Source organism: Phaethon aethereus (assembly GCF_964289735.1).
Source record: "Phaethon aethereus genome assembly, chromosome: 1".
Taxonomy (NCBI): domain Eukaryota; kingdom Metazoa; phylum Chordata; class Aves; order Phaethontiformes; family Phaethontidae; genus Phaethon; species Phaethon aethereus.
In genome coordinates, this window is record NC_138575.1 from 4,366,361 (window position 1) to 4,385,503 (window position 19,143).

Sequence of the window (19,143 nt, forward strand, 5' to 3'; positions counted from 1 at the left end):
GATGCCCACTGAGTGCTCGCATGTCAGAGGAGACTTGGAAAAGATCCAGTCCTTGTTCCTAGTTGCATGCAACCATCAGCTGTTCTACCAGCGCAGCACAAAACTCTCCTTCTGGTACCTAGGAAAGATGGGAGTAATCTCCGTACTGAATAAAGAGCAGAACAGATCATCAAGGTTTCCTACACCATGTTGATGCCCTTGCTGCTTCATGAGCCATAACTTCACTACCAGGCCCCCACAGAAGCTGGAGGCTGATTCAGGGCAATCCCTTCCACACTGGAATTTTCCCACAAGGGAATTGCACCTACAAAGCAGGAGGGGTGCCTTTTTCTGGAAGAAAAGTATCTGTGCAATAAGTTATGCTCCCAGTTTAAATTTCTGTTTCAGGAATCTTAGCTTTTGTGCATAAATGCATCGATAAAATAAAATGGATGCAGTAATTTTTTTTCTCAAAAGCCTCTCTCTGTTTTGTACACATCTGAAGTTAGTCATCTCCAGGCTATGTTAAAGTTTATTAATATCTTCGCTTTGTTGCCTATTGCCCATCACAATTTTTTGGGGAGGGAAATAGAGTTCTTTTCCCGTATATTTTTAGCAGTCAAATGAAGATTTTTATCTATAAGATCTAATGTAAGCATCTCTGGCAGCAAGCCAAGATCTAGTTATTAAAAAAAAAAACCAACCCACAGTGTTTGTTCCTTTCAAATAACAGCTGTCTGCTCTAATTTGTGCAATTTCATTAGCCAGATCCTTTTAATTAGAGTACTCTTATTTAAATGGATGTCTGGCTGGAAATCCCACCTGTCATCCAGCAAGCACAGGGCCAGATCTGGCCTCCCAGGGAAAGAATACAAATTCTGCCACTAAACCAAATTGGTGCATGTTCTCAGTTTGAAGGTCTTGCATCTGCAGAGGTCTGTGCACATAAGTCAGTTTAAGCAAGTAAGAAGGCCAAATGGAGATGGGCAATTTGGTATAGAAATGCATAAATTAGGGAAGCAATGTGAGCTTAAGAAAACGCTTCGATCGGGTGCTCTTCGTGAGGGTACACAGGGATGTGATGAGCTTTACCCAAGAACAGAGCAGCACTCACTTGTGTCACACCGGGACAGAAGAAACCTCATGAGTCTTCAAATGGGCCAGACTCAGCTTCAGTGGACTGGAAAGGAGAAAACACCTGGATTTCCCTGGAAAGTCCACTAAGTTTGGCTACACCTTATCACACATCTTTAAGCATAACTTGAAGTCCACATTTATTCAACAGTCGTGCTCTGCTTGCTCATGGATTTGAGCAACCATCTGGTGCACTTATTCAATTGAACTGGGGACTCTAACTTGAAACTGGGGACTTTGGCAGCATTCTTCTGCCATCTGAGGAAAGAAAAGGTTGGTAACCTCTCAGATTAATTGGCACCTAAAGATCATTATAACTCAGTCGCTCAACTGTCTAAAGCTGTGAAGCTGAAGACTACAAACTTGACTTAGGCATGATTAATACCGAAGTTCATGGTCTACCAGGAGCTACAGAGTGGTACATAAATGCTGTTGACAAGAAAGACGGCATCACTCTGAGTTTTCTGCTCTGAGACTTGGAAGTTCCCCTTGCTTCTTAAAAAGGTCCATTGTCTGGAACAGCCCATGGAGAAAAATTGCTTGAGGTCAGCCCTAAGTACATCATTATGAGTAACAATGAGTCACCAAGCAGTGCAAGCTGCAACAAATTACTGGAAACAGCTTCCTAAGCCTGAGATCTACAAAGCCATAGAACATACTAAAAATGGGAAGCGGCAAAAGCCATGCTTGAAACCACCAAAAATTCAACAATGTGCTAGAGGTTAAAGGGTGAGAACAGCACGGAGGACTTGCAGACAGGCTCTGACCTACACTTCCTCTCGTCTTGGGAACGTTATCTGATGGCTCCTGTCTGCTACTGCCAGGCTCTGCATTCCGTCAGCACCTGGAGCAGGCAAGAGTGGGTTAAGTGGGTATTTCTCAAGACGTGGCAGCTGGGATGGCATGACTTTATCATGCCCTTAACCCCTGCGATCGGCCTAGCTCAGGGATACTAAGCAAACAAACAGGAATGCTGTTCTTCAGTGATGAGACCCACACAACTCTGAAGGTGACTTAGGAAGAGCCCATCACCTTCACCCTACCTGTCTGCCTTGCAGACAGATGATAAACGACTTGCTGACCCGCCGTGAGAGCATCCTTGGTAGCAAACACTCAGGTCAAACTTCTGGTCACAGTTCCAGACTCGCACAATGGAACAGAACAAGTCTGGTCTCTCAGCAGAGTTTGGGGCCATCTTTTACAACCACATTGCTCAAGGAGGACTCGGCAATGGACGCTGCCCCAGGATAGTCAGCACTAGTTGTCTTGTGGATATCCACATATCAGCCATTCCCTACTTCTAGATCATCTTTCAGGGCCTTCTCCATTGCAGCAGAGGGAGCACGACAAACCCCTCTGCGGGTGGACAAAGCTCCCACAGCAGACAGAACTGTACAACGTGATGTTGTACAGCACACAGTTAGACACATACAGGTTTGCATCCTGCACTCAAAATAACATGGTTCCCCAGTCAACTCAACCCTGCCAGGTGCTGAAAGGCTTCATTACTGCAAGAACTCAATTTCTTGCCCTATCAGTCCCTCAGTGCCTTGTGCTGAGCTGAGCTCCTCCCTGCAGAGCCACCTGCCTCTCCAGGACACGGCAGGGATGGAGTTAAACTGACCTGCTTCTGTTCTGCATGCAACTGTTGTGAGAATGAATAGTCACTATCAGAGATGCTTTCAACTTTACAAACAATGAGGATAAAGCAGGCAGCATTTAAATTGATCTTTTTTGAAGGTACATCCTACAACAGGCTCTTAAAATCCTCAAACCAGCTGGAAGCCCTCCAGAGCACTTCTGTGCAGAGACTTTCAGATTTTGTTTTCTTTGCATTTGAAAGCACTTGCATACATACAAATACACGATTTAACACCATTTACTGAAGAGGAAAAATTCTTCTTCCCAGGGCTCCCAGGGGGATGAATATCGGAATAATTAATGCTGCAGGACAGCGTGGATTTACCCTTATTTAGAGCAGTTACTGTAGTAAATAGCTCCATGTGGAGAAGGTGCCACAATGCATATTAAATGGCCTAACCCCACCGCATGCCCATTGAATTAGGTTGGCCCTTGCCAAGAGAAAGGTTTGACATCCTGCAGTTCCTGCAGCTGGTTCTTGTCTCACATTTTCATGCAGATCATCCCAGCCCAGTCTGGATGCTCATCCATGTTTTGGATCTATTTTATAAAATCATAGAAAAGTTTGGGTTGGAAGGGACCTTTCAAGGCCATCTAGTCCAACCCCCTGCCATGAGCAGGGACATCTTCAACTAGAGCAGGTTGCTCAGAGCCCCATCCAACCTGACCTGGGATGGTGCATCTACCACCTCTCAGGACAACCTGGGCCAGGGGTTCACCACCCTCAGTGCGAAAAATTTCTTCCTTCTATCTAGTCTAAATCTGTCCTCTTTTAGTTTAAAACCATCACCCCTTGTCCTATGGCAACAGGCCCTGCTAAAAGTCCATTCCCATCTTTCTTCCAAGCCCCCTCTCAGCCCTGGCAGCTGCAGGAAGGTCTCCCAGGAGCCTTCTCTGCTCCAGGCTGAGCCCCCCCAGCTCTCCCAGCCTGTCCTCCCAGCAGAGCTGTTCCAGCCCTCGGAGCGTTGCTGGGGCCTCCTCTGGCCCCGCTCCAGCAGGTCCATGTCTCTCCTGTGCCGAGGGCTCCAGAGCTGGACGCAGCACTGCAGGGGGGTCTCCCCAGAGCGGGGCAGAGGGACAGAATCCCCTCCCTCGCCCTGCTGGCCACGCGGCTTTGGGTGGAACCCAGGATACGGTTGCCTTCTGGGCTGGGAGCGCACATTGCCGGCTCCTGTCCAGCTTTTCACCTACCAGTACCCCCAAGTTCTTCTCCATGGGGCTGCTCTCCATCCCCCAGCCTGTGCTGATACTGGGGGTTGCCCCAATCCAGGTACAGGACCCTGGGATATTTAATGGGATTTATTTCATGGGATTATTTCATGGGATAGATGGGAGCCACAGGTCTCTCAGCCCTTCTCCACCACACCACCCAGTGAGTGTTGCCACCTCATCCAGTGGGAACACCGTCCAGTGGGAAAGTGAGCAATGCATGCACTCTTCACTGCGTCTGCTCCCATGAGGAACAGCTAACACAGGGTCACCCATTGTTAATAGGTGACCAGAGCAGGTATTAACATTGCTATTTGCACCATCTGCACACAAGCAGAGCCAATTTCTTACAAATTAAAGCAACCCCAGGTTTAATTTTGTTCTCTGGTTTAAACACAAAGTATTTCCCTCTTGTGTAATATCAGTCTATCTTCTGGAGATGGCAGCATTTCTTACAGCTGCCAAATAATTCAGTCCAGTCCCTGATCTCATGATTTTTTGTTCTAATGTTTGCATTGTCAGCATTTTTGACTGCGTGTTCAACTGCTCATTTGGGATGCTTAGCTTTGTGTGCCCATCTACTTGGTACAAGGCATATGACTATATTTATACACATCTATAAAAATACACACGTATACATAAGGGTGCAGACATGGCTGGCAATAGCTCCTTCCAACTGAGTCACAGCGGTAAACTGAGTTACTATCAATCAGCCTTGTCTTGCAAGAGGAAGTGGCTTTCCCTATCAGTATTGGGTGGGATCTTGGAAAGACACTAATTTTCTCAAGGTTAGAAAAAAAGTTTCTGTGAAAACATGAGGATTAAAAAATCACCAGACCAAAAACTAAAGAAAAATAGTCACATTTATGAAACATAAATATTTTATCAGCTGAAAAATATGGGAGGGGGAATTGTTTTTTTTGGGGGGGAGAATTTTTTTAAAAATTGCTTTTATTTTAAGAAGTCAACTTTTTTTCACAACAAAGAGCAGCTACACTGCAGGCTTTTAGAAATCTCAGGCTAAGCTGACTGCATTTTGGGCTGATTTTCCTCAGAGCTGAACAACAGGAAGGCAATTAAAATGTGTATATTTAATATATTGATCACCTATCACTTAAAAAAACTATGCTTGCGAGCTGACCCCCTCTCTTCCTTGCCAATGCACTACACATGTTCATACCACATCGGCTGACACCACCTAGAAGTGTCTTGTAAAGACCTTATATTTTTGATCTTAGAATTACAGCTGCTCATACCTTCTCTGGCAGCACCTTGCTGAAATCCCAAAGCTCTGCTGAGATGCTGCTATTTCTATTGAACCATGTTGAAATTTTAGCCAGGACTGAATAAGACCTTGCCAGTTTTCCTGCCTGCTGGTTGCAAGAGGTAAAAATCCCCAAAGCCTCCTTAAGCTTCCCAGTCATTCCACAACTTTCCCATCTGGGCAGAATGGGAATTTCTAGCTGTCTCAAATTTGTCCAGTTAGCCTTGAATCAGATGTTTCCAGGCCGACTTATCCTCAACAAAGTACTAGGAGGATGGAGACCTAGAAACCTTGAAATTTCAAGTTCACGTCTCCCAGATGGCTGAACACCAAGGCATGGGATGGTTTGTGCAAGGGAAAAATCACTGCGTTGCCCTGTACTTTCTTCCTTATCCTTCCTTGCTGGTCAATGCCAAAAACTGGATGCTGGCTAGAAAGATACCTGGTCTGACTTCATGGGATGCCTCATCTTGTGACCAAGATTTTTGTTGTGTCTTTAGTTTAGTCCATCCAATATTTTGCTGTGTTTCAGTGGTTCAGCAGTGCTGGAAGTCAAGGCTTGCAACCTCACCTCCCTGCAGGATGCCTTCTCCTGCAATGCATTAGCATCCTGCAGCCATTCTGCATTGCCTGGGGAGGGCATGTGGGCCTGATCCAGGGATGCTCAGAAGGTCCACGGCACAGCCAGGCAATGGAGCTGAACATGGAACGGGTGTGAAAGGCGCATGTGCCAATCTACACGCTCTGACTCCGGTCAAATAATTAGCCCCGTCCCTCTAACAGCAAGACAAAGATAGAAGAAAACCGAAATTGCCCTTGGAAAATTTTGCAGGAATTGCCAATTTCCTCCGAGGAGATATTTTAATGAGAAAATACTTACGGAAAACACTTCAGAGCCTAAGAATTTTTAAATTAGGATCACATTCCTTATTTACAATTCCTTTCTCCTTCCTGCCAATGTAAAAGATTTTAAAAACATTATTAAGCACATTAAAACAACAGAGTGTGTGAAAATGGCTCTCCACCAGGATTTTAAAAAGGTATAATACATTAGTAAAGCAGAAAAGAAATGTTTCTGTAACATTTCCTTTTAAATTGCAATAAAGATTACTTTTTTTTGGGGTTGAGATAGTTTTCTGTGTTGCTATTTTGTGCTACAAGCCAAAATGCCTAAGGACTTAATTTGCATTTAGGTAAAGGGTGTGAATAAAAATTTGATCAATGAGGTAAAGAAACAGTTTGAACAAAAGTGACTTTCAAAAAGGGAAAGCCTATTTTTATCACAAGAACATCAGTGAAATGCAAAAAGAATAATAAAACATAAGCACTGGGATGCTGGTCACTGTTTTGGCATTACTAATTTTGGGATTTCACAGAATTATAAACATGTTTTTCTTCCTCTTTAACATAACAGTGTCCCTTTAAATCTAACACAACAGAATAGCTCTCTGAGCTTGTTGTTAAAATTCACACCATATAATTATGTCAGCTGAATATCTGGATGCAAAGATTACTGCAGTAAAATAAAAGAGTCAAGTTCAAAAACAGATTGGGAAAAAAAACCCCCATGTGTTTGAATTTATTCTCATGCAGCAAAACATGACAAGTATTCTCAGTTTCGAAAGCACTGATCATTCAGCCTCTGCAGGAATAAAAAGGAGCACTAGGTGCCTGGTGCCTACAAAAACCTGTCTGAAGGGCTGTCAAGCTTTATATAGTTCAGCATTCACTGATTACCTGGGTTGAAGCCAGGAAGAAACTCATCCCAGAGCTCAGAGAACTGTCAACAGATTATATGACTGTTTTTCCCTCTGGAGAATTGGGGACTACTGAGGTTCTTCTTTCAGTGTAGGAACATTGCTATTTTAATTGTCCTTTGCAGAGACACTCCGTACCTAAAGCAGCTCAGAAACCTTGTGAGTCAAAGCATTAGAGATTCAGAGTGGCATTGACATGGGCATTTCTGTTTGAAACTACTTATCTATGCAGTGAAACCTTAAAAAAAATTAATTTTTCAGTTGAAAATTCAAGTTTTCAATATTAAAGTCCAGAGAGGGACTACACAGCAGTGCCCTGGCTTCTAAAATGATTGCTCTAAAAGATACTATGACTGAACCGTGCTGTCCTTTGAGCCAGGAAAGACCATCCATGGCTTGTCACAGCTCTCCTGTTCTGAATGACTTCCACATGTTGAGCGATGGCCGCTTGGCTTGCAAAGGTCAGAGGAGAAAAACATAAGCTAGAAATCAATCACAGCCCACAGCTTTGGCCTGAGCAGCCACATTCCAGCTTCTGTATCTGTGGACTTGAGGGCAAGAAGGAAAGATCAAATAACTTTAAAGTGGCAATGTTGACTCGGGATGAAGTGGACGGAGATTCTTTCTACATGTCAAGAGGGCGATACGGTAACGTTGCCCATAAGAGAGTGTAGGAAAAGACCACTTGGGTTTTGAGCCTGGCACCCAGGAACTTTTCAGGCACTCATTGCTTTCCCATCCTGCAGGTTTTCCTTGCCTCAGCCACAGCTGGAAGCAGTCTCTCCCTTCAATGGTCAGGAAATCCCACCTGGCTCCTGACATGACTCCGTTTGGTCTCTCATCTTTTTGCTGTGGTCTCATAAGAGAAGTGGACACTTGCAGGCATGCACTGCCTGAAACCAGAGCTGCAGACTGCCACTGCTGTATCCATCCTGAACCTGATCTCCAGCTTCCAGACCAGGGTTGGACCAGGCTGGACCACAGACAACACGGTTCTGCTGCTGCGTGCAAGTCAGCCGCCGGCGTTAGTCAACCTCTCCTTGGGCACCTGGAGTTAGAGGCAGCACAAGCAGCTCTCCGTGGAGTATAAGCTCCCTTGTAGAGCTGTGACAGCTGTGAATATTTTGTCTTTTTAACTAAGTCTTTATTTTCTTTGCTTTTGGAGTTGGGTCGTTCATATTTTCCTCTGAAATCTAGCCTCAGATAAAAGGGAATTTATTCCTTTCCTCTCCAGGCAAGGACCCATTCCCAGGACATGTTGTCCTCACTGACAGTCCTGAAGGGGTTAAACATGAATGCCTGGGCTTAGTGTCACATCGCCTACAGCAGTTCGCAGACATTCCCTGTTATAAATGTAATCTCTCTTTAAACAGGTGCCGCATCCCATGGGTGACTGGGATATACTGCAGAGGTTATATTTGTTTCTCCTGACCCTGCAGAAGCAGCAAGCCTCTTGCTGAGCAGGTCCTAACCTCACACCGAGCAGTATTTTGTATCACTAAATCCTGGGACTGAGCAGGGACTGGGAGCATCCTAACAAAACCCTGAACAAGCAGCCTTGAAAGAGTGATGTTCCTCTGAATTTGAGCTTTGGGATAGCAAAACCTCTCAGGAGTGGTTTGGGTAGGTTAGACAGACAAAACAATTTCTCAAATTTCCTTACAGAATTTTTTTCTATGCCTTGTGTGTGCTTTAGTGTTAAGAAGATTGGTTGTGGCTGTAGAAAAGGCTCTGGAAAGCTAATCAGTTGGTGGTTCATGGGCATGTAGGGCCACGAGGTATATAAATTACTTATATATCACTTCAGTTTTGGTTTGGAGTCCTAGGACGGATTTCAGATGATGATGTTTTGCGCTGCCCCTCTGAACTGCAGCCTTAACCACCAGTGGTCATCCATGAATTAGGAAGAGTCTGATGCAATTTAACAGTAGCTGGGGGCAAAGAAGATTCCCAAAGTGAATGACACCATATTTATTCTCCATAACCAGAGTTTCTTGAGTTAGCTCTGATCCAGGCTAGTCGCTGCAGCATACTGCTTCATGGTCCAAGAGGTTCAGATAACACCAGTGTGGGCACATCTGCACCCTGGCTGTGGATGTGGCCACTTTAATAGTGGGTCTCTGCATAGCCACCTCAGTCAGTCTTGGGTGCCATAATCCTCAAATGCACCCCCCAGGTTAATGTGAGGAAGGCAGATGAAATTTCTAGAGCCATTTCCAAAGTGGTTAACCTGAAGAGCCCTTCCCTTAGCACCACCTCATGTCCAAGCTGTTCCCTAACATCTAGGAGACTTAAGCACTTCACCAAGTATCTGTATCTCAGCAAAGCGTCCTCAGCCCGTGGAGGAATGTGACAGATCCTTGTCTTACCTTGGTCTGGAACGTACAGAAGACATGAGTCAGGAATGGGTGCTCCCAAGCTAAGGAGAGGACTCTCTTCTCCACCATAGTACATTCAACGTCATCATCCATCAGCACCACATCCTTCTTCAGAGCTTTCACGGCAAAATACTGGTCTGTGCTCTTCAGTTCAGCAAGGAACACCTAGGGTGGAAACAGCTCCTCAGAAAGAGTGATGCTCTTAGAGCTGGCAACACAGCCGTGCAAGGTTGGGAGCTGAGCTCTGGGGAATTCACCAGGGTAGACCTTAAAAACACTGATGTTTAAGGCCCAATTCCCCAATTCTGCCATTAAGACTTTGTAGACTTTGAGTTTGTTCCCCCCACCCAGAATAGTTTTATGAAGCTGAACCCTGGGGAAAGATGGGAAGGTCTTGGTGATTACAAGAGCAAGGACTACATGCCCATATGGACAGGACATGTCAGAGAGCCAAACACTTCTGATAACAGAAACCATATTTATGCAAATGCTCATGAGATACATTTCCTGTGTTGTGACTTTAAATAACAAAACACAGAATGTTGCTTTGTCAACATGTGAAATGCAAATGCCCCGCACCAGATCCTCAGCAGGTGTAAACTGATGTCCACCAGTACTTCGATTGATCTATATCAGGTGTGACTTTCTCCCCTTCCTCCCAGGTAGCAGGAGGCCTGAGCGAACAGACTGGGTCCCCCATGCTTCTGCAGGACTTCTCTCAGAAGAGCAAAACACATCCCAGCGGAGCTAGGACTTCCATCTATTTTTATGGGCAGGAAAACTGAGACACGGAGCAGCAGAGAAGGGTTTTCTAGAGACTGTAGAGCAAAGGAATCTCCGCTGGAAAGCAGTGCCAGTCCTGACCTTTATGCTAACAGCCTGTCGACATTGTTTCCCATAGACTGAATAAATATGTAAGATTCATCAAAAAGGTGTTTGAAGTTCTCTACCAGACACTATTTATTGAGTAAGCTCAGACATGTTTTAGCCCTGACAAAAGTTTTATTTACCTTTTTGGCTACTGCTGCATTTCACTTTGTAGCACTAGACAGAGAGTAGAGCCTAGAGCCTCCCTCTGTCTCTGCAGTGAATGACCAGAAATGCTAACAGTGCTGATGCTGCAGGCACCCGTTTTACCCCGTTTTTGTGCAGGGCACTGCTCTCCTGGGGAAACGGGGGAACACAGTACATTTGTGACTTGTGCTGTGACTTCCAAGGTGCAAGTAAGCAATGCTAGACCTCAAGCAGAGGGGTCTTGCTCATGGGTCTGGCCCTCAGTCTCCCTCGTCCACGCAGCGCTGGAGAGACCCCTCAGGCACTGAGATCTGCACACCCTGTCCTCTCTATAGGGAAGTGAATCTTGCTCCAAGCAAATAAGGGCACCAGGAGCAACACCTACACAGGAAACTTGTGGGTGAGGTTTGTTGCAGAAGGGTATGAAATAGCCCATCTCCTCCCCACCCACATGGTGCGCTGCAGAGAGATGCAGACGTTTGCAAGCTTGGAGAGTCCTTGTTAACCCAGGGGGCTGAAGCAAGGTATAGAATCTGCTTCCTTGGAGGTATTCAAGACTTGACTAGACAAGCCCTTGAGAAACCTTATCTAATCAAGACCTGTTTTGAGCAGCAGGTTGGATTAGATGACCTCCAAAGGTCCCTTCCTTCCAATGTAAATGTTTCTATGATATCTATGCTCTTGAGTCCAGGTTAGTCTGGGCTGTGGAGTTTGGGGTATTTTGGCTTAGCTCTAACTCAGATGTCTCAGCTCTGCTTCCCATGCAAAGTGCAGACATGCCAAGTGTTTTCAAGTATTGGAGAGCAAACATAGCAAATATTTCACCAGTTTAAGAATTGGCTGTAGCAATTGCTCCAGCTCACTTAGCAGGCAAAAAGCAGCCCTTCTTTAAGGCAGTTTCCACCTTGGAAACATTTTGGATCTGAGCAACGCAATACATAATGATGCTCATTCTCCTTATTGGCTGTGAAAACACAATGGTGAGTTCCCCTGAAATTACTTCATGCAGCTCTGTGCTGGCACTGAGTAACACCAACCTCCTTCCAGGGGACATCTGCAAGAAGGAGGAACAATCCACAACTCATCAAGACTAATGAATCCACTGAAAACAGGTGGTTCTTGTTTCAAAAACACAAATTCTTGGCTGTTACAAAATTTGCTTTACACTCTGGCACAGACTGCAGCTGGGAAAGAGCAGTTAGCACTCCCAGCTGGGGAGCTGCTGCTCTGGAGAGGGGAGGTTCCACACTCGCCTTTTTAGCTAATGCTTCCACCTCCCTCTGAGCTCGCTCAGCTAAGCGGGCAGGAGGGATGCACAGGTCCTGTAAACCTGCACAGAAGGGGAAGATGCAGCTTTACTCACCTGCTTTCCTCTCTTGTCATGGGTGCTCATGAGACAGCAAACTAGGGGGGCAGAGGGAAGGGCAAGGAGAATATTTCTCTTAGGCAAGAAGAAGAGTGGGTTCAAGGCTCAGCCATGCCAGAGCAAGGGTTCTTTGAGGGCTTGGAGATGTTTTTTCCTAAGTGGCCTTCAAACCGCATGATACTTAGTGCCATAATAGGCAATATGCAACCTATGCAGTGGTGTCTAGTCCCCTGATGCTTACCTTGCCGAAACTGCCCTTCCCCAGCATCTTGTGCAGGATAAAATCTTCGATGGTTAGTTTTAGCTGCACTTGGTGCTCTTGCTGCTCGTGTGGCTGTTCTCCCAAGTCTGACTCTATCAGAGTCTCCCCCTTCATTGTGCCCTCCACCGGAGTCTCCCACGAGACGCCCTGTGGCTCTGAAACACACATCAAAACATTCAAATAAACTCCTGGAAATGAGTAGAAAATCCCCAGAACAGTTACACGTATTGTGTTTAGAGTCTTAAAAGGGTATTTCAAATAAATGGAAATGTGGTGGCCACATCTGCTAAGTAGATTGGCTCTGCTCCCACTTTGCTTTCTCCCCAGAGGAAATTTTACTCTGGTGTAACTCCACCTTCTTCAGTGGCATTACTCCCACTTTACAAACTCCTTCATCTGTCTTCCTGTTTTATGGCAGCAAAACATGACCAAATCCTTCATTTCTGGCCACCTGTGCTCTTCATTCCTTCTTGCTAGTTTCCATTAAGACGTGGTCCCATTTTTTCAAGGCCTTTTCAAGACCCTTGGCAAAGCTAGCATGTGAAAAGGTGGAGCAGTATTTTCCTGTTGGGTCCTTACTCTGGATGCGAAGCTCTACTCAAGTCCTCCAGCTGTCCTGGAGTGGAATTACTGAGTTTCTTCAATACTTCATTCACTTGCATGTACATGAGCTTCTAAGAGATCCTGTCCCTTACTGGATTTATTCCATGCATTCAAATGCGCATTTGCTGTACTGTCCTAAATTGCTGAACACTACTCAGCAGACAAACAGACCCACTGGTAAACCAGATGTGAAACCATTTGGGGCTTTGCTGATTCACGTCAGCATAGTCAGTTCTACTTGTAGAAAAGAAAGTAAACTCAGATGGGGACAATATTTATTTTCCTTTGGGGGCCAAAGGGCACTGTCCCCTTAGCTCAGATGGTACCAAAACCAGCCTCTGAGGCTTGATAGCCTGCTGCTGCCCAGTATCAAACCCAGAGCACTGGTATAATGTGGGTCTGCCATGCTTTAACCCGTGCCTTCGGACATTTTGCTCTAGGTCCAGTTTCTACGATATTATCTCCACACAGGGCAGTTTTAACCTTCATTTAGAAAGTGGATGAGGGTGTGGCCTGCGCTCTCAGCTTGACCTTTGGTTAGGGTTGGAGTCGAGGACCTACTGTCCCAGTCCTTGATTCACTTGTACTCTTTTTTTCCCTTTCCTTTCTGGTAGATGCATTTTAAATCTTGTGGGAGGCAGAAAAACATTGTGTCAGTGTCACCATAGGTCTGCTGCAGTTGTAGTACAGTGCTTGGAGGGGCACCATGAACCGTGAAGGTGGAGGCGTCCTGAAATGACCTTTTACGTGGGCCACATGAGTCTAATGAAAGATGGTGACATTTTTGCTCCTAACATCCAGAGCTCTGTGACTCAAACACAAAGCAGACAAACAAGGCATCTCCCCAGGAGACTGTAATTTTTGTTTTGGGCCACTGAGCGCCTAGTAGCTTTGTCCAAGGTCTGTTAATCAACGCTCTTCCCCAATCTTTCATTCACCCTTTTCACATTTACATCTGCTCTTGTAGCACAGAGGGCCGTGACACCTAGATCAGCTCCTGAATGAATGAAGTGGGGATCTGTCAGTGGTTTCAAAGGATGGATGTCAACTGGATGTCAAACCCCACCCAGAAATATGAAATCAGAAAGAGAATTGGCCGTGGTGATCAGAAGGACTCCCAAACTCCTCTTTAGAGCTTGCTTTCTCTTTAATGTTCTCAGATTTTACAGTCTATGAGTCCCAAGAAGAGAATAAACACATTATTGCCAGTGGAGGTATGAGGTATGCTCAAGTACCAGGTCAGCAAGAGAGTTTAGGGTTTAGTTGAATGAGTGGCAGTTGGTGTCACATGTCACCAGAGGTTGGAATGGCATGGGAGAAGTGCAGGTTTATAGAGAAGAAAGGAACCAGGCTGGGATCCAGGGTATCTGCCATGCCCAAGTGATGTGGCTGGGAAGAGCTGTTGATATCTTGGCATGAGAAAGGGTATGTCTTGCTCTAGGCTGGAAAGATGCATGAAAGATTCACTGGCTAATAAATTCCCCGCCCTTGTCACCTCCACCCAACCATGTACAAAACAAAACATTACCAAAGCCTGCCATCCCATACCACTAGGGGAAACTACCTTTTTTTCCTGTTGTAGATGCTGGCAATGCCTGAAGCGGTGTTACCTCCTTCACAGGAACTGGGAAGCCAATTTCAAGAGGTCCATCCCTGGAGATCTGTTCAGTGTCACGCTGACAGCGAGCCTGGATTACAGAAAACAGCAAATGACTTTTAAGCCAAATATCACGTTCTGAGTTTACGGACACTGTGGCTTCTTAAGTGTGACTGTCAGATAAGCAAAGACCTCTTCTAGATCTTGGCTTATGAGAAGAGGATCTCTGTACCTAACTTTTAGGGGTTTGGTAACCAAGAGGAACCCACAGCCTTCAGCAAGGCTTCTTATGAGATGTGGTTGGGTGTTAACGGGTGTTTGTACTGTCAATATAGAGATCCCCTATTTTGCACAGGGGTCTGAGTCCCTGGTTATCCACACATTTTAACTAACAACTTCCTTCCTAATAGTTCTCTTTGAAGGGTAATATGGAGAAATACTAGAGGCTGGATCGTGTTGTAGCCTCACTCCTGTACAGTGTCTGGACATCACTCTGATGAAATCCTTGTGCCAGGATGTTGCAGATGGTAAGAGTTTGTCTGGATTCAGGGGTGATGAGACAAAAGCATGAAAGATAAATCTTCTGAGGGCTACTAAACACTATGACTCAAGAAGTCCTCAAAGCCTCACATTTCTGGAGATTAAAAGAGTATTTTGGGGAAAGTATCTAGTGTTTGCCCTCTTCACCACTCAGAGGTCACCCAAAGAATACAGTGCAAGGAGCTGTAGAGAGACAGCAGGTAGGAAATAGAGAAGCAAGAGCAGAAAAAAACCTCCTCTTTGGAGGTTTGGCAGCACCACCTATTGCATAAAGGTGAGAAATATGTAGAGCTAAACCTGGTAGATAGCCCTCAGGAAGGTATATATGGAAAAACACCTGCTGTATTGATGAAGATGTTGTATTAGGATACTTGAGAAATCTAAATTTGAAGGACTGGGTACCTATGGATTTTGTGTCTCTTTGAGGTTACTCAAGAGCAGAGAGGTGTCCTAACAATCCTGGTTTTGAACTAGTGTCTCTAAATCTTTTTATGGTTTTGGGCTTGTGACAAGCTATTTTTCCTCCTTTTTAATTCAATTTTCTGTGTTCATACACTGTTTAAATGATGGTAGTATCTAGGTCCTCTCCCCGGGGCCTATGTCTCTTGATGAGAGTCCCTGACCTGGGGAGTTTCATTCCACACAGATCAGAGAGTCACAGGAGAAATTGCTAAGTAACAACCATGGAGCAAGTTAGTGACAGTAAAAGGACCCAAACCAAGTTCCTCTGACTCTGCCTTGGACCCTGTTACACAACCTCAGTTATGAACATAGTGTAACTACAGCTTTACCGAGCCAGGGCGAAAGTCCATCCAGGTCTTGTCAGCAACAGAAGTCAAGTAGATACCAGATAAACATATAAGAAGAGTGGAGGCAGGCAAAATCATATCCTGAGAATATTCTCCCTATGTCCAGAGATATGCATCTCAGAGATTTCCTGATCCAAAGGCAGTGTTTTTCTATTAACAGAATTAATCATTCTATTAATCTTCAATGGATTTCTCTTCCATGAGCACTGGAGATTGTCACTTGAACCCATGAAAATTTTTGGACTCCAGAAATTGCTGTGATGAGTTTAACTACCTGTTCCATGAAGGACCTATTTCCTATTCTTTGCTTTGAACTTGTTACCCACAGTGCTCCACTCAATGCCCTTATTTCTTGCACTGAAACAAACATTGAATAATTGACCCTCCTTTCTCCAGATCACTCACAGCTTAAAAGTATTTACCTGCTGGGTGCTCTCTATCATTGCCAGAGCTTCGGCCATTAGTTTCTGGTTAACACCACAAAGGTTTGCTACTTTTGTCTGGCACTTGTGATGAACGTTCATGCCACATGCTGAAAGAAAGAACAAGAGTTGTCAGGACAACAAAGGATAGCTAGGCTGTAAAGGGTCTGACATTCGGTTGGGCAGGAACATAAGCTGCTGTTGGCCAAGGGCAGAGACCAGCCACATAAACAGCTCAAAGCCTGGGCACCATTTATGTCTCATGAGATGGCACTCAGGTCGTTTTTTGGTCCTCTATGGAGACAAACTTTTTTTATATCTTCTTCTGGGTGAAACGTTGCTTTCCACATCTATCAGCTATTGCAGCTACAGGCTACCAAAACTCCACAGTGTATCAGTTCATAGCTAAACCGTAATCACAGAACAGGATGTCCCCGTTGGTATGAGATCACAAAGATGGTGAAATGTGTTGAGTCTGTCTGATAATGGAAATAGACCATGAAAGTTGGTACTGGGAGTGATTTTGGAAGATCAGCAGTGTCACTGAGATGTTCTTTGTTTCTCTGGGAAATGACTCTTCAGCCTCGTGGACCACATATCTTTCTATATGCTGACAGTGTTCTTCCTCCTTGAAGAATGATTCTCCTTGAAGGATGGTCCTCTTAACCACTCCTTCACCACCCTGGACACCATCACATACAGGTCTCATAGAGAAATGCGATAAATGAGATTTGGGTCTTTACACTGCAACTCTCTAAAAGCAACATCCCACTCCCACGCTCAGCTCGTGCCACATACATCAAGGACTCACCATCACACTTCAATCCTTGTCGTGCAAGGCCCCAGAGGAGTGTGCCGCAGTGCTCACAAAAAGTCGGGCTCTTGTAGTTGTAGACTTTGAAACGGTGAGGCATGTCGATCTTGAACCGCTCTTTATGGAACTGCAAGAGAAAAGCCGTGTTGGCACCTCACCCTGCTCCACCGCAGCTCTTCATGGAAAACCAATAGCACCCAGGCTTGTACCACAGAAGTTGGAATGTCTACTGACCCTTTATCCTTGAGTATGACCACCAAGAAGAAACTATATGTAACTAACATTCAGATATACAAAGCTAAATTTTGGTACAAAATACCTGTGCAATTCAGTGGGAACTGGGTAATTTAATCCCTGGGCTTGATTTATCTGACCAGATAGCTTGCATCTCAGCTGCGTACCCAGACTCCCTTAATGCTCAATGGAAAAACAAGGGTACTTCTAAAAATGATTGATCCGATCTTGAAATGGATGTCTACATTTGTTCTCATGAATCACTCTTCGGAAGAGCCTATTTTTCTTCTTTGAGTTTATAAGGAGTCAAAGGTGATGACAAAGTTGGCTACATCTACCCTGGAGATGTCAGAAGACAGGTGAGATGAATCTCATTTCTAAAGACTGTAAAGGGAGAACAGGAGCCAGTGTAGGACTGGAAGCCAACAGAAGCTGTAGGACACAATTAAGAAAAAGGGAATAGACGTATCAAGAGTTTAAGTTCCATTTTTGCACACGAGAAAAGAAGGTTTATTATAAACTGATATGAGGAAAATAAAATTAATAGTGGAGATGCTAGATCTTCCACTGACTGTTTGGAAATCTCAGCGAACACAGAGTGGGATGTTAAAATACTGCTCTGAAAATTCAGTGTGACGTCCTGCCTAACATCATGTAGTGAGGAATTTCCTCCAGTAGATCTCCACCTCATGGCCACGACTTCCTTCTGAGCTGTACTTCATACATTAGAAAAACGTCAGTCCTGATTCAGCAACTGCTTATTCAGCGGCTCCATTTGAGTACAGTTCCCAGTTCCCACTGGGAACGTAAAAAACAAAGGGCACAGGTCAGATCACACAGCCTTTAGTTCAGTAGCACCTTCTGTTTCATCGGAAGTTGTTTTACAGCAATGTAGGAGAGAGATGAATGGTGTCCAAGTTCTTAAAAAGCAGCCAAATAATAACACATACCATTGTTTCTCTACTGTTGATTGCTGATCCCGTACACTTGGCTATTACTTTGTCAATGCACTTCTTATGAATGGCAGCGTTACATTCTGAAACAACAAGTGTGTCACGGTGTTAATGACAAAATGCCTTAAGAAAAGATCAAGTAAAAATGAGAGTAACCAAATAAAAACTTTCTTACGTCTGCATTGATAGCCTTGTTTATTCAGACCCCTGAAATAAACAGAGAAATGGTTAATTCTGAAAGCCTCCACAGAAGGAAGGAGAGCAATATTTATGAAAGAAACAGAATAAAAGAGCTTTGCTTTTTATCAGTCTTTATAGAGCTTCTCTAATTTAAATATCTTCATTCAGTCTAGCTCTGGAGTGATTCTCTATGGTTTTCACAGCCTTTTTAACACATATTCACATTCTGAATTTCACGATATCCAAATAGCAAGCCAGGCTGATGAGAAATGTCTGTGCATTTGGTCCAAGACAAAAATATTTATAAAAAATGAACTAAAAAATTAAGGGAATTTTCACAGTTGGAATTACAACTGTGAATCGCATCCTTGAAGTGATGTAATAACTCTCCAGGTAAGATGTCAAGGGTCCAATCCTGCTGCCTGTACTGACAGCAGGAGCACAGATATTCACTGGAGAAGCAGAACTGGTCCATAGAGTTAAAAAGGGAAAAAGCATAGATCTATTTTCGTTTACCATACAAACTCATGACAGACAGAGCAGAAGGTGGGTTGTGGAAAGAAGGTGGCTGTGAACTCATGACACTTGACATTATGGATTTTGGCCTGTTTGATGGCTCCCCTGCGCTGATGCAAGGAGAAGAAGCCTTCAGTCTCACAGTCAGCCAGGTCCTTTGCATCTGGGGAGAAAGGAAACAGAAGATTTATTAGGGCACCCTGTCCTGATCAGGCGCCTTGAGAAAATCTAGCTGCCAAAACACTAAATGACTGAAGCTTATGATTGACCCATTTGAATTAATATTTTTAAGAAATACTGTTTTCTGAAACCCACATAAGGGTCCTTTGGATGTTTTTTTTCTCCTATTCCTACAGGGACACTAAAACGACTTTAAAACTGGGACTCTGAGCTCCCTTGAATATTCATAATGCTGCTTTTGAAATATAGACCAGAAATTCCCCAAGGAGACATCATTTGCTGTTAAACACA

The 19,143-nt window shown here is 44.5% G+C and overlaps 1 protein-coding gene across 1 annotated transcript in view; it reads right to left on the reverse strand.

The window, feature by feature from the left end:
* PRKCQ (protein kinase C theta) overlaps positions 1-19,143 on the reverse strand; it is a gene marked incomplete at both ends in the record, with an annotated part of 46,269 nt that overhangs the window by 18,162 nt on the left and 8,964 nt on the right. The window contains 8 exons of the mRNA XM_082013466.1: positions 9,354-9,527; positions 11,984-12,159; positions 14,172-14,295; positions 15,976-16,085; positions 16,787-16,916; positions 17,974-18,059; positions 18,152-18,183; positions 18,673-18,835. Coding sequence (XP_081869592.1) covers positions 9,354-9,527; positions 11,984-12,159; positions 14,172-14,295; positions 15,976-16,085; positions 16,787-16,916; positions 17,974-18,059; positions 18,152-18,183; positions 18,673-18,835 — 995 coding nt within the window. The remainder of the gene's footprint in view (positions 1-9,353; positions 9,528-11,983; positions 12,160-14,171; positions 14,296-15,975; positions 16,086-16,786; positions 16,917-17,973; positions 18,060-18,151; positions 18,184-18,672; positions 18,836-19,143) is intronic.